Source organism: Martes martes (assembly GCF_963455335.1).
Source record: "Martes martes genome assembly, chromosome: 7".
In the NCBI taxonomy this organism is placed as follows: domain Eukaryota; kingdom Metazoa; phylum Chordata; class Mammalia; order Carnivora; family Mustelidae; genus Martes; species Martes martes.
In genome coordinates, this window is record NC_137894.1 from 143,062,336 (window position 1) to 143,077,593 (window position 15,258).

The 15,258-nt window shown below is 58.6% G+C and overlaps 1 protein-coding gene across 1 annotated transcript; it reads right to left on the reverse strand.

Moving 5' to 3' along the window:
- Nucleotides 1-9,211: 9,211 nt before the first annotated feature.
- ATP5MJ (ATP synthase membrane subunit j) lies at nucleotides 9,212-14,168 on the reverse strand. The gene is made up of 4 exons (XM_080807510.1): nucleotides 14,035-14,168; nucleotides 10,754-10,877; nucleotides 9,997-10,020; nucleotides 9,212-9,394 (listed from the first exon to the last, which is right to left on the reverse strand). Exons 2-4 carry the CDS (start codon nucleotides 10,875-10,877, stop codon nucleotides 9,360-9,362), a joined length of 183 nt encoding a protein of 60 aa, XP_080663636.1. The 5' UTR covers nucleotides 14,035-14,168; the 3' UTR covers nucleotides 9,212-9,359.
- Nucleotides 14,169-15,258: the final 1,090 nt, after the last annotated feature.

The following is a 15,258-nucleotide window of genomic DNA, read 5'->3' on the forward strand; positions in this document are numbered from 1 at the left end:
GATCCCTGGAGGTGCAGCGGTATGGCGGGGAGGGGGTGGGGGTGGTGGCGGCGAGGGGGTTGGGGGCAGCGTTCAGAGCCAGCAGACCTGGGCCATCACCTCCAGTAGGATCGGGAGGACATGGTGACACCCCACAGGTGGTGGGACAGACAGGATGGCTCTGAGCCACCTCCCCCCGCAGGGGTGGAAAACCACATGCGGAAATGGATCCCACCCCACACTGACCTGGGGTGGTCTGGGGGGCGGTTCCCGCAGGGCTGCCTGGAGGAGGTGCTCCAGCAGATTAGCCCAGCCCCACGCACTGGAAACCCCCCCAGGACAGTGGCTGACTGGTCAACCACGAGGCCGCACATTCCCGGGGGACGTGCACCAGCCAGTTCCTACCACAGGAGAGCCCGGCGCTGGCCGAGCCAGTCGACAAAGGACGCTTTGTTCACCGGTTCCAACAAACACTTCCTTTGGATATTGGCTCCCCGGACTCGGATGTAATATGGAGTGTGAGTTACTCTTTAACAGGCCACTTGATCCTGGCCTCCAAGCGCTCCTAAACTAATTTCCCGGAAGAAAGGCGTTCCCACCACCAGCCCAGGTGTTTTATTAACCACCCCCTGCGCGGTCAAGGAGAAGCTGGGCGCGGCTCCTGCGCCCGGAGCCCACCCTGAGAGCCTGGCGGCGGCGCGCTGGGGGAGGAAGCCGCGGAGAGGCGGAGCGGCGTGTCCTTGACCGTCTGGGCCGGAGCTGAGAGGCCTGTCCCTTCAGCTGCACTTCGAGAGCTCGGTCCTGGGAGGAAAGAGGCACCCAGACGGCCAGGTGGCCCCTGGCAGCAGGGCCCAACACGCAATCACCACGGCTGCCCCCAGATCTGCGCTTCCGGGTCAATGCCTCTGGGCTGACACTCCAGGAGGTGTCGACCTCTAAAGCGTGAATACAACTTCACAAGCTCGGGGGCTTTACAGATCAAAATTTGAAAATGCACACAGGGCTTGCGTGATGGAGCGAGGGATGAGGTCAGAGCTGTCGTGAGCCCCATGGTCCCCGCTGGCTGTGACATACAGTCTGGTGCAAAAGGGTGAGCCGGGCCCATCGGCTGAGCCCCTCAGGTGTTTGGACCACAAAGGGAGGAGAGGAGCTGCCCATGGGGCCCCCCAGTATTCCGTCATTGTCGTCAGGGCCGAGACCAGGAGGAGGGAGAACCCTGGGGCAGGGACAGGTCTGAGGCCGGAGGGATGCAGAGAGCCTTGACCTCTGAGATACAGCTCTGGGTTCCAGGAGGCCCAGGGCCCCCACTGTCTCCTTTGCGCTCCCTGGGGATCCTCTGTCCTGCCTGGGCCGACATGAATGGGCAAACCGAGTGATAACATCCCAGGATGGATGTCTGAGGATACTGGAGCCCCCTTCTGCCTGCCTCAGTTTACAAGCAGAGTGGGGAAGCAAGGAGGGGCAGAGTGGGTCAGCGGCTGGCATTTGCACAAGACGAGGGTAGGTCTGTGCCGTGAGTCTAGGATTGGTCAAACGTCCATCTTCCAGTAGACACGGGTCAACGCATTGGCTCACAGGCTGGGCTGGGCTCCAGAAGAAGGTGGCCCCTCTTTGGGAGGGACCTGGTAAGAGCAGGGGCCTCTCAGGGGGGAGGGGCAGCGGGGGTGTTCTGGTCGGTGGTGATACTAATACCACCTCTGGTAGCATGTGTATTTGACCATGAACTGGGGATTGGAGGACAGTCCCTCTGCTGGGGAGAGGGGATAACACCAGGCGGGAAGGCAGGACCTCAGAAGCCCATCTCAGTGTTCGCTTTAGAGCTGGAAGTCTGGGGGCAAGCCCAGGCTGCCGGCGGGACACGAGGGGCAGAAAGGGAGACGACCCTGGGCCCGTGGCCTCCTCCCTCCAGGTACACCAGAAATGGAGCCCTAGGCCAGATCAGCTGAGACTCCCAGGCACTGGTGGGGTGGGGCTCCTTGAATGGTCCCTGCCATGATCAGGGGTCGGGGGACAGGTGGGCAGGGAAGGGGGTGAGCATTCTGGTATCCTGCCCTGCTCTGTGGCCCGGCTTCCTCTGACATCCAGACACTGGGTCAGAGGGGGCTTCTCTCCGAGGGATCGTGCCGTGTATTAGGGACATTAGTCCGTGTCCGATTCACCGGGCAGAAGGGCAGGTGACTAACCACTTTGCAGAAGGCTCTGCTCCCGGCTTCCTCAAAGGCAGGATCTTCCGGGTCAGTGGGTCTTGAACTTGAATGAGATAAAGATCTCCTGGAGGGTTCCTTAAAGCCTAGAATCTGGCCCCCCCCCCCAGAGTATCTTAGACAGCAAGCCCGGATGGCCCCGAGAATTTGCATTTCCGACCAGTTCCCAGATGCTGCTGAGGCCCCGGGACCCCACGCTGAGAAACGCCGCTGGGGCTGAAGGGATCCCAGGACGTAATTCACAAACACACTCCTGCGGCTCCTTGCAGAAGGGAACTGTGGCCTTAAGAGGCCAAGCGAGCCAGACCCGCCTCCTGGTGCTCGGGCTCCAGGGACGGGATCCATGGGGTGAGGGCAGTGGCCGTGGGTCAGGGAGGGCCGTCCTGTGGGAAGGGGTCGAGGCAGGGATGGGGGATCCAGGGAGGGGGGCTCTCCCGCCTGTCGACGACACGGCAGCGGCTCCCTGACCGGCGGTGGCTCGGCACACAGCATGGACTTTGGAGACCTCAGGCTCCCTCAGCGGGGGCGCACGAGGCCGCTGGTGCAGGTTTCACTGGAAAAGCCACTCGGTTTCCAGGCCAGATAGGAGAGGCAGACACAAGGCTCCTCTCTACCCCTTTTCAAAAGAGAGAAAGCCTGCCCTTCAGCTGAGCTGTCCGCACTGAGTCCTGCCATTGTCCCCAGCAGCGAGAACCTGAGCCTGGGGGACAGACAGCGCCTCTGGGCACCTCGCTGTCCCCACAGTGGTCTCTTTGTGGGTCGGGAGAGGCAGTGGGCCGCCCGCCAGCCTCTTGGACGCTGCAGGTCCGGCCCGATGCTCCCGGGTCTCAGGTTTGGGATATCGAGTCCGCTGAGGATGCCAGGGTGGGGGAAGGGCACATGGGGGGTGGCGGCCCTGCCCCCCAGCCCTCCCTGCCGGACCTCAGTGCAGCCCCTGTGTTCCCCGCTCACTCGTTTGAAAGGGGTCTGGGGTCTCAGGCAGGGCTGTCAGGAGCTGCCAGGGCCCTGGGAGAGACTGGGAGGCGGGGGTGGGGGCAGGCTCTCCCAGGGCCACGGAGGCACAAGAAGTCACTCCGAGGAGGGGGTTCACAGGAGTCTGCTGTGCGGGCGGTGGCCTGAGCTGAGCACAAGTCTGGGGCAGTCAGGGGTCCCCGCCACGCTGGGGACACGAACTCCTGGCTCCCCCCCGGCTAGTCCTAGGAAGCAGGCTCAGACTGTGGGTGGCCAGCGATGCGTCCACCCCGTCCGGGTCCTCCCCAAACCCTCCAGGCTGGGAGGGAAACTGTCCTTGAAATTCTTGTGTCCTGACTGAGGAGGATGAGGGAGGATTACGGGAGCCTGGCGATTCGGGCAGGGTGCGTGGTGGAGGGGGAGGCAAGGACCTCATGGGGGGGGGTCTCCTGCGCTGACTCCGGGCTCTGGAGAGAGGGTGCTGGGGAGCGGCCTTCAGCAAGGGACCAGCGCAGCAGGGAGAGGACATTTAGGAACGACCCCTGGTGATGCGTAAGCCAGTATCCCCAAAGTGTGGTTCCAGGAACAACGCGCCTCAAGGTCACATACATTTGGGTCATTCTGTGTTCAACTTGTTTTTTCCCTTTTGCGGGACTTGGAGCCTTTCTCTGGCCCTGGGATGCTCGATGTCCCACAGAGGGCGCAGGGCCCAAGCCCCTTCCTGCAGCGTGGGAATGCGGTCCCCAGAGCACGCCCTGGGGATCCTGATGGAGAGGCCCACTCCCCGCTCCCTCGTCACTCTTCCCGAGTAACTGTTCATACGGTCACCGGAGAGATCCCTTCTTCTGTTTTACCAAGAACTGGGAAACTTTTTCTTTTTAAAAAAGATTTAGTCATTTATTCGAGAGAGAGGGAGAGCACTCGGAGGGGAGGGGCAGAGGGAGAGAGAGAACCCTAAACAGACCCCACACCCAGCGGGTAGCCAGAGGTAGGGTTCCATCTCGGGACCCTGGGATCATGACCTGAGCTGAAAGGTGTTAGCATTTCTGGAAATCTGCTTTTCATACAAACAGCTGCAAATGCAAGTTTGCTCTCAGTGGGCGGGGTCAGGATTCCCGATGGGGAGAGCGGCAGGTGCCTGGCCGGAAGGAAGAGACCATAACGCGTGAGCCGGACGCTGGAAGGCCAGCTTCTGAGGCTGCTACCTTAGCTGTCACCGTAACGTGAACGCGTCTTGTCACGGGCTTTCCCGTTTAGAAAGATTGCCCCAAGACCCAGCTCTTAGCAACACTCTCCCCAAAGACTGCAACGAATAGAAAAAACTTCTCACAAGGCACAAACCCGCCAAAAATACTTCATGCCGTATTTGGTATTTACTGGAATTTTTTAAAGTCGGCATTCCACTTTTATCTTTACTGATTTCCCCCCAGTTCTCCACTCCAACCCCGACATGGGGCCCTAACTTACAGTTACTTCTGAGGTGGGAACGGCGTCTTCTACCCCCTCTCGGTGCCCGCTGCCCCGGCGCAGCGTGCAGCCGGCTCGGTGTCGGGCAGGCGTGCTCGCCAAGCGCCCCTCACCCTCGGTGCCCAGTGGTGGGGGGGCAGTGCCACCTGCTTTCCGTGTTCTCCACACGAGCGTGTGCCTGTGTCAGGCTGCGCGGCTGGGCTGGGGAGAGCCTTCTTGGGTCCCAGTGCTGCTTATGGAAACAGCAGGCCCTGAAGACCCACTCCCTCCCCCGGGGGCTCTTCCTGCCAAGCAAAAATCCACTTCCTCTGCATGCTGGAGTGAGAGTGGCCCTGTTGGTTGTGGGGCTGCTCCCCAGATTCCCTGATTTGTCCCCAGTGTCCTTGGAGCTCCCAGTGCTGTGAGTCTAGGTCAGGGGAGTGACCTCCTGCCAGGGCGCTGGGACGCCTGCGTGGCTCAGTCAGTTAAGCGTCTGCCTTTGGCCCAGGTCATGATCGCAGGGGTCTTGACATCAAGCCCCGCATCTGGCTCCTTGCTCAGGGGGAAACCTGCTTCTCCCTCCGCCTGCCACGCCCCTGCTTCTACTCTCTCTCTAATAAATAAATAAAATCTTAAAAAAAATGACATAGTGGTGGTTTCCACCTGCTGCGGCTACCATTCATCCAAGTGTGTTTAACTTTTTTTTTTTTAAGATTTTATTTATTTATTTGACAGAGACCGATCACAAGTAGGCAGAGTGGCAGGCAGAGAGAGGAAGGGAAGCAGGCTCCCCGCTGAGCAGAGCGCCCGATGTGGGGCTTGATCCCAGGACCCTGAGATCATGACCTGAGCTGAAGGCAGAGGCTTTAACCCACTGAGCCACCCAGGCGCCCCTAATGTGTTTAACTCTTTGTAAAATGACACGTCCATTCATTTATATTTTCAGCCCAATAGCACTCATATGACATCATGCGTCAGAAGTTTTACAAATTGCAATGCTCTACCTTTCCATTATGGATAATTTTTTTTTTAACATAAAGATGGCAGGAAAAGGCCAAATATGTGTTATTTGAAAGGAAGAAAGCAAACCAGGGTGACCAGCGTAGGAACGGTTATAATCATGAACATTTCAGTTCCAAGCTGTAATTTTAAAATGAAAATGTTTTTGCTTGTAATTAAAACAGGAGTTTTCTGACATTTCTTTTTTTAAAAGGTATTATTTATTTATTTGAGAGGGAGAGGTAGAGAGCACGAGCAGGAGGAGGGGCAGAGGCAGAAGGACAAGCAGGCTCCCCACAGAGCAGACTGATCCCAGGACTCTGGGATCATGGCCGGAGCCGAAGGCAGACTCTTAACCGACTGAGCCACCCAGGCGCCCCATGGCATCACTTTCTTTCCTTTTGGACTTTGGCATTTGTTATCCCAGACCTGGAGGAAAACAAATGTAAACGTTGATGCTAGCCCTTTTAGCAACAGCTTTTTGTGGTGTGGTAATGAGGTCACCACTGCCCCACGGAATCAACTAGAAGTTCACAGAGTGTCCCCTCCATTGCCTGGGGTTGCACAGTGGCAGCTCCTCAAACCGGCACTGTACTTCTGCTTGAGCGCTTTTGAAACAGGATTCACGGGGAGGAGTTCAAACACGCGTACTGGCAGAGAGACTCGTGTAATGACACCCCCCACCCCCCGCATCCAGCAGCAAACCGCGGCTCTACCCCTGCTTCCCAGTCTATTCGGATTGGTTAATGTTGGCTCACGTATCTGAAGGTGGATCCCAGACGTCGCGTTCCCCCTACATATTTCCGCCTGCATCTGTTTGTCTGCACCAAGTGCGTTTTCTGCCACAATCACAAGGCCGATATTGTCATTGACAAAGTAACCCAGGAACGTCAGTGCTTTCCTGTCCCTTAGCACCCAGCCCGTGTTCGAATTTCCCTAAATGTGCCGGGAATGCCTTCTGGCGAGGTCTGTGTGCGCAAGGATCCCAGCTGGAGCTGGGGAGGGGCAGGGAACTGTGGGCCAATCGTCTCTGCTGCCCCCTTCGCAAGCAGATGGTCTGATTGGGAGCCCTGGCTCTACCAGTTAATTAGCTTGTCTGGTAACCAGCTAGTTATCCTCGAACTCAGGCTAATTGTCAAGACCTATGAGGCTTCCTCTGTGAAACAGGGTGACGGTGCAGATGGACTGGGGGCCTGGGTCTCTAGAGAGGTGACCCCGGGGGCAGGGACCACATCCTCCGAGGTGCTCCACTGAGGCTCCCGACCCCTGGGATGCACAGTGACAAGCATGAAGAAACACGTGCCTCCTGCCAGAGGCTCTCCCGAGACCAAGTTACAGCCGCAGGGTTTTGGGTTTCAAGTCACACCTTCCGATGCCCAGCGCTGCCTGCTTGTCCCTCTGCCTTTAAGGGACACCACGAAAGGCCGTGCACCGGGCCAGGATGGGACAAACGTGTGGGGTTTAGGATAAAAATGCCTCCTTGTTGTTTCTTCTGGAAACTGCCTGCTCCCTCCCATGGGTGAGGTGGAGAGGCGCTGCTCTCCCTCTGTGCGCTCCCCGGGTCACAGGAGGGCCCCCCTCCTGCCCCCATCCCGTGGGCTGCTGGCAGGCTCTGGCCCCACCTACCGGCTGCCTCGAGACACCCGCTTGTTCCTGCCGCGGGGAAGCCGGCGGCCGGTGCGTACAGCAGGTGCGGTCCCTGCTGGCGAGGCGAGGCCGCTGCACTGGGGGTTTCAGGGACAGGAGGGCACTTGGCCTAGCAGGAAGACCGGTGTGCTTCACTTTGAAGGCACGGCTGGTCCTTGGCCAGTTTCTGGGGGTGGGGGTGGGGCGTTTCTCTTTGACATCCTCCCCCTGCCTTCGGGTGTCACCACAAAACCGCCCGCTGCAGCAGGCAGCCCCCTGCCCCGGCCCCCGGACTGGTCTACCTGTCAGAGGATCTGCTCCGTCTCATCACAAAAGAAATGAAGTCCCTTCATGAAAGAAATCCCGTGGTCCCTCGCCCCATGCCGCCGGCTCGCAATGGCCTACGAAGTGTCTTTTGCAAAGCACTTACGCACCGGACGAGAACCAAAGGAAGCCCTGGTGGGAAAGGGAGCTGTGCCCGTGGCCGGCTTCAGGGGCTAGCTCCCTGGGTGCCCCTCTCCCCCGCCCCTCGACAAGTGCAGCTTCCCAGAGTCCCAGCCCCAGGCCTGGTGAGATGACTTTGGCTCACCACTGCCGCACTCTCGGCCCGTTTCCTTGACTGTAAAATGGGTCTACAGCTCCACCTAGCTTAGCTCCTAGGGCTGCATGAGCTGAGATGCGCAGGACTGGCATCCTGGGGCACCACGGGAGCAGGGGGGACGCTGACAGGGTGGACCTAAGGGCCCTGGTGGGTCATGTTCTTTGGATCAGTACTTTCCAGGATGTGGTCCCCAGCCATCAGCACATCCTGGCAAATGATGAGATATATCAGTTCTCGGGCTCCTTCCCAGACCCACAGAATCAGAAACCCTGGGGCCCACTGGTCCCTGTAGCGGTGTCCCCCGCCCTGCCCAGGCCCCTGCACCGAAGCCGCGGGGATAACACTCACACTAACTCCGCAGTGCACCACAGCAGTGAGTGGGTGGCGAGGCTGAAGGTGGGCTTTACCCCCATTTATACAGACCGTGCAGGGGGCGGCAGGCATTTCTCAGGCCCAGACCCTGGCCGGACCTATGTCACATGCTGGAGACACAGATGAAAAGCAGGACGGCCTCTGCCTTTAGGAGAGACAGCCAGAGACCGGGACCAGGGCCGCCCCTTTCTATTCCTGCAAACCACCAGATCTCAAATTAGTCTCACTTCCACCCCTATTTCGATCAGTGGGTTAAGTGACCGACTCTTGATTTTGGCTCAGGTCATGATCTCAGGGTCATGGGACCGAGCCCCACCTCGGGCTCCACGCTCAGTGGGGTCCGCCCGGGATTCTCTCCCTCCGCCCCTTCCCCGGCGCCCTCTCCGAAATAAAAATAACCTTAAAAAAAAAAAAAGTGCAATTCTAAGGGTTTGGTAATTGCCTTAGATGGAGGCAAATACCATGTAGTATTTATTTCAGTCAAACTAGGAAAAACAGCAGTAAGTTTTAGATATTCTTATATCACGTACTTTGCCAGCGACTTCCTGATACAATCTTCTAGAGCTTATGCATTTGCCCACATGACCTCATCCCTTACTTCCGCAGTGTTTGACGGATCCACCAGTGCTCTTCCGTCCCTCCCCTACCGCCCGCCAGTGACTGTAGTGAGAACTGATGTGCCGCCCCCGCCACCGTCCACACGCGGAAGCACAAGGCTCAGCGAGGTCACAAGAGTGAGTGGCAGAACCTTGGTGCAGCTGGAGTGCATCAGACCTCAGCAGTGACAGCCACACCGAAGCCCCGAGTCCTACAGCAATGGGGATGGGATGGCTCGCTGGGATTGTCTGCCGCGTGACGGGGACTGCTCTGGGCACGGCGGGTGCACGGTGGGGTGGGTGAGTGGGGGGCTGACTGCCGCGTGACGGGGACTGCTCTGGGCACGGTGGGCGCACGGGGGGCTGTCTGCTATGTGACAGGGACTGTTCCGGGCACGGCGGGCGCACGGGGGCTGACAGAGGGACACAGGCACAGGTGATGGTGCACCTCAGTGACATTTATTCACACCACACTGACACAACATGTCTGTAAGTGTGCACAGCGCTCCACGTTCCCCACTAACAGCATGCTGAGATGCACACCAGACGGACGCTCCGTGCCACGCGCACTCCAAGTACAGCCGGTCAGTGATGGCCGTGGGCAGGTGCGGGACTTGACGCTGTGGAAAGAAATGCATGACACGGCTACCGTTGAGCAAGAAAGGGAAACGTGGGTGATAGTTTATTACGTGAGTACTGACAAGTCAAAAACTGCAAACCACAATTTTCACTACGATGAAGATGCGTGGAGGGTCATTTCTCCCCGTAGCGTCCGGCAGGTGTGAGGGTCTCGTGGACCCCCTCACAAATCCGGGGGGGTCGCCTGCCAGCATGAGGCCAGAGGGGTCACCAGCCAGCCCTGGCTCTGGGAGGACCCAATGACTACAGTTTCACTGTCATTTGGGAAAAAGAGTGAAGACACGTCCACCACCACGGGATGGCTTCCTGCACAGCGAGCCTGTGCTACCCTCCTGGTGGTAGCAGCGACCCCCTCTTTCTAGTGCCCCCACAAGTTTTACTTGGCCCAAGGGGGTGAGCAAAGGTCTTTAACACTCAGACTGTAAGAACTGCAGAATTCTCTTTTCCAGCAGGGACCGCAAACTCCACGTTCTCAAGGACCCCCACTGCTCCTCACACACTTGCGAGCAGCGACACACCTTGTCCTGAAAAGGTATGACGATGTTTTTCGCTCCCCATCCATTTGAAGAAGCAAAAATCTTACCTTTCAAGGCTTTACTTCTTTTATCTGAAATGAAAAGAAGGAAACATTGGTTGTATCAATCAACGCTTTACAAAAATGGGTTTGGTCAATCCATTCCTGAAATAGACACTGGGCTGAGAAGCTCACAGCTTAGGTAAAGTGGTTATGAAGTTTCAGAAGCGGGAGTTTCTCATGGTGCCTCCCAGCCAGGAAGCGGTACTGCCTCCACCGGAGTTTTCCATGAAGAGCCGAGCAGCCCTTCAGAATGCGCAGGGCTCTCCGCTCCTTGCCCAGGCTCCAGTCCTGCAGTTGCAATTTTCCTCCCTTCCCTCCTCTTCTAAACCAATTGCTTATTAATCCATGATTGGCCTCGTGTCTGTTCCACTGAGAACCAATGGTCACCCTGCCCCCATTTCTATTATGCAAACAGTTAAACAGTCACACAGTGGGAAAGGTACAGTAACACACCACGCGCCAGGATACTCCATCCCTAACGACCCCCGCCCCCAATTCTCCCAATGAGGGGACACGTCCTACACATTTGAAACACCACGGTCACACCTAGGAAACTCAGGGTCCCTGTTATCAAGGCCTTGTTCGAATTTTCCTAGTTGTCCCCAAATGTCTCCAAGAGCTGACATGTACTCCCCACAACCTAACAAAGGGTTCTGACGCTCATTTCTGGGTAAGAACCATTGTTCCTTCACAAGAGGAACTGTGATTCCTTTTGAAAATGATTTTTGTCCTGACTGCTAACGAATTGACATGAAGAACTTACCAGCACTCCTGATCTTATAAACGATGACACTCATCAACCCCATTCCTACCCAAATCTCCTGGTAAACCTGGGTATAGTAGGGCTTCATGGGGATCCAAACATTTTTAATAAAGCTTTGAAGCATCTGAAAAGGAACACAGTGATAAATATTACCATGACTTTTTTTAAAAAAAGATTTTAAAATAAATAAGAGAGGGAGCACGAGCAGTGGGAGATGGGCAGAGGGGGAACAGACTCCCCACCAAGCAGGGAGCCCAATGTGGGGCTCCATCCCAGGACCTTGGGGTCATGACCCGAGCTGAAGGCAGATTAACTGAGCCCCCCAGGGGGCCCACCGTGACCACCGTCTTAAAGCTAACTGGTAAGAGGTTCCCATATACTCTTAAATTTGACCGTTTCCTACAACTGTCCCACACCGGCCATTCTCTGCCAGCCATTCCTACCTGACATGGGGCCCCGCTCAGCTGCTCGTCAGGCCCCCCTGCCCCAAGGCTGCCAACTTCGGCCGTCCTGATGCTCCGCCACCTTCGCCCTCAAGCCCCCGAGCGCCCAGCCCATACCATCTCCCAGGGTCCCGAGGTTCCTCTCCCTCACAGCTGTTCTGCACTGACACTATGCCCCGAATTACACCGCACTCTTTTTTAAACTTTTACATCGAATCCCTAGTCCGTTCGCATCACCATGTGAAGCACTGCTGGCATTCAGAGCCGGGAAAGAACACGGGCCTAGTGAGACCCACACTCAGCCTCGCGATCTGCCGCTGGATGCAGACAGCCCAGGGTGCCGAGGTCACTTCCTCCGAGCTGCTGTTACATCACCACTTATTTAATGAGTAACAACAGTTACCTAATTACTGGATTTGACTGGGAAAAGCCATCAAACGCTGAAGTTCACTTTTGTGAGCAGGTCTCGACGTAAGGCTTTTGATTACAATTTACTACAGAACTTAAAATCTGACGCCCTCGTGTTCCTTGTAGCTTTGTGACGTCTCAAGTGGCCTGTCGAACAACAGTCCTTCAAGTCACTGTCAGCAATAACTAGACCCAGGTACTTTGCATTCTCCTTGAAAACACTCCTTGGGCTTCAGTTGGTCACGCCCCCACCCTGGCCAGAGCCTCATCTACGTTCCTTTTCGCCACTAATCGGGTTACAGGGAATCCTACTTCTCCTCACTCCTCTCCGGCGTGATCATTACCCACTCAGCACCCGGGAACTCTGCACCCGGGAACGGAGCTCGCGCTAGGTGGCAGGCACTGTTCGGGGGCTGAGAGACCGACTCCTAAGGAGCCAGAAAACTTGGGAGAAGAGTGGCCTTGGCAGAGGCTGCGTGTGTGCGAAGACCTCAGGTCCGGCCAGACTTGGAGCGCTGGAGCGGGGGTGGGGAAGCCACAGCGGCTGCCCAGATTCAAATCCCGCTCACTTCAGCTGCCTCAGTTTCCTTCTCTGGAAAACAGGGATGCAAACACCGAGCACCCCCGAAGGGCGCTCACGAAGAGGTCCTCTGCATCTCGTACTTGCGGTGTGTGGTGCCTGATGCGGAGCGCGGTCCCGTAAAACACCACCGGCGGACCCCGGGAAGGAGGGGAACTGGGTCATCTGGCCCCTTGCAGGCCATGGTGAAGAACTCGGCCTTACTCTCAGAATGTCACGCGAACCAAATGGCACTCACGAGGTGCTTACACACCCAGCTCCTGCACCGCTGCCCGGCCCCTACAAAGCGGCTACCTGCGAGAGTTGCCGGACACCACACACCCAGACCTATGAATCGCCCTGCCCCCCAGTCCTCATTACTAGGGAGGATCGGCTCCAAGGACGGGTTGCCAGCTCTTCTGAGAAGAGGACGCACTTGGGCTGAGGCACCTGGGCTGAGGCACCGTCCTAAAGACGAGCCAGCCCGCCTCCACCCCAAGCGTGACCTTGAAGGATGCGGCGGTGTCGTCCTCCTGGAACTCCCCTCACGCTTCCTGTCCTCAGACTGCGATGCTCTGTCACAGCACGGGGATCCCAGAAACTAACAATTCTGCTCCTAGCAGGTGCCTGAGGAGGCCCAAGCAGGACCTGCGGTGGGCCTCAAAAAGCCGCAGGTGGGAGGCGGGGTTCGGGGGGACTGAGGACATGGCCCTCCTCTGAGCCTGGCAGTGACTGCGCAAGAAGGCGCTCCCAGGTCCCAGCGGGGCCGGGCTCCTGGGTTCCCATCCCAACCCTGGCCACGTCCCTGGAGTTGTCCTTCCCGAAGGCTGACCCTCCGCGATGCAGGGGCGTGTCCACCTGCCCCACAGGGCTCTCGCTGGCGCGTGGGGAGGCCGCGGGCGGCTCCGCTGGCCAGCAGCCACGGCAGGAGCAGAAGGCAGAGCTACAGTACGCAGCTGAGGGCACCGGACCGGGCTCCCGGTTCTAAGAGGGAGAACGCGAGAAGACGCCCTCGCGCCGGCCAGACGAAAGTCTGGATGAGAAACAGAGAAGCGCGCGGAGAGCGCGGAGGACGGAGGAAGGCGCTGCAGAAACGTCAGCTACCGCTTCTGCTCAGGGCCAGAGCCGCGGCCCCTCTCCTCTCCGGAACCATCTCGGACGGCCGCCGCCCGCGCCACCAGCACTTAGCCAGCCCGGCCCGACTTTCCTCTTGCCCGAGGCGCTGACGCTTTACCGGACTCGCGACCTGTTCCCACTACTTAAGGGAGGCCCTTCTCCGTCCAGCTCGCCAGCCGTGCGGCGGCCCCGGAGCACGCGTTCTCGCAAAGGCCCACCTTCGGGTCAGGAGGGCGTCCGCTCCGTCCGAGTCTGGGGCGCACGCACAGCCGACTCCCACCTGCCCGCGCGGGAGACCAGGTCTGTCCGACCCGCGGAGGCCCGGACCGGGATTCCCGGGCTCTGATCCCGTCGCGGCCCCGTGTCCCCGCCCCTGCTGCGGTGCACGGGCCCCCTCAGGGCAGTGCGCGGCGGCGAATCCCGCGGAACCCAGGAGAGACGGTCCCGGGCGCGGGGCGGGCGCTCCCGGCCGGGGTCGGGGCTCCATCCCGGAGCGCGCCGCGCCCTCGGCAGGCGGCCGACCCTGGCACGGCCGCGGCGCGTTCCCCGTCCGAGAGCGGCAGCGGTTCTGCCCGAAGGACAGGGCGCGGCTGCCCGCGTCCCACCCGTCCGCGGGGCGCTTCCCTTCGCCGCCCGGGGGCCGCGGCAGGACCCCAAGGTCAGCGGGGGCCAACCGGCACTCCCGCCCGCCGCCCCGAGCCCCGCGGGCCCCGCCGCCCCGCTCGGAGCAGCCGGCCGCGCCCTCTCGCGCTCACCTCGCCGAAGACCCCCGGCTCAGGCCGCCGCGGCGCCCACTACCAACCGCCTGGAAAGGTCACCGACAGCGCAAGCGCCGCGCGGGGCCCGCCGGGAAGGCGGAAGGAGCGGCGGCGCTCGGCGGCCAGAGCGCCGCCCGGACCGCGTCTGCGCGCCACAGCGCCCCCAGCGGCCGCCCCGGTGCCGCAGGCCGGCGAGCCCCGAGCGCGTGTGCGCGCGCGTGGCGGAGAACGGTGGTGAACCGCTCGGGTGTGCCCCGGGCGCGGGACACTCGGTGCTGAAACCGGACAAGGGGGCGAGTTGGTCAACCTGAGAAAGGGGCCGTCTTTACGTGCTGTCTCGAAGGCCGAGAAGTCGTCTCCCCTCTGTGGGCTTCTCGCCCTCTTTCTGTGGGTTAACCGGTGGGCCGTGCACGGGTTCCTGCGGGGCGGGGCTCCGGGGCCTGCGAGCGCTCATCGGCGGACGCTGCGCTCGGCGGACACCGGCCTCGAAGACAGCCTTGCTTACTGCTAAGGGCGAGGAAGTAAGACGGAAAACTTCAGCCGAAACCTGGAAATTGTAAAAACAAAACCCCCCAAATCCAAAAACCGCTTAGGCGATCTGAAAACGAGCCAAATAGAAATTGGGCAGGTTTAATCTAATCTAAAAGATGAGATTAGAGAGCTAGGGTACAGCAGGAAAGTCCCTCAGGTGTGTAATTGGAGGCTCAGAAGGAAAGGAGAGTGAGATGGGCAGAAATATTAGAGGAGATAATGGCTGGCTGAGAATTTTTTTTAAAAAAAGATTTTATTTATTTGACAGGTAGAGATCACAAGCAGGCAGAGAGGCAGGCAGAGACAGAGAGGAGGAAGCAGGCTCCCTGCTGAGCCTGATGCGGGGCTCGATCCCAGGACTCTGGGATCATGACCTGAGCTGAAGGCAGAGGCTTTAACCCACTGAGCCACCCAGGCGCCCCTGGCTGAGAATTTTTTTAAAAGTGATGGGGCAAAAACACACCAAAGATTCAAAAAGTCTTACAGAAACCCAGCAGGCAGATCAATGAAAATAGACCAACACCTTGAAACATCATCATAAAATCACAGAAAACCAAAAACGAGGAGAAAAATCCTAATTGCCAATCTAGACTTCTATGCATACAGAATTTAACCTTCAATAAGGAAGACAAAGTCAAGACATTTTGGATAACCAAACACTAAGGGAATGATCCCAGTAGATGTGCAGTT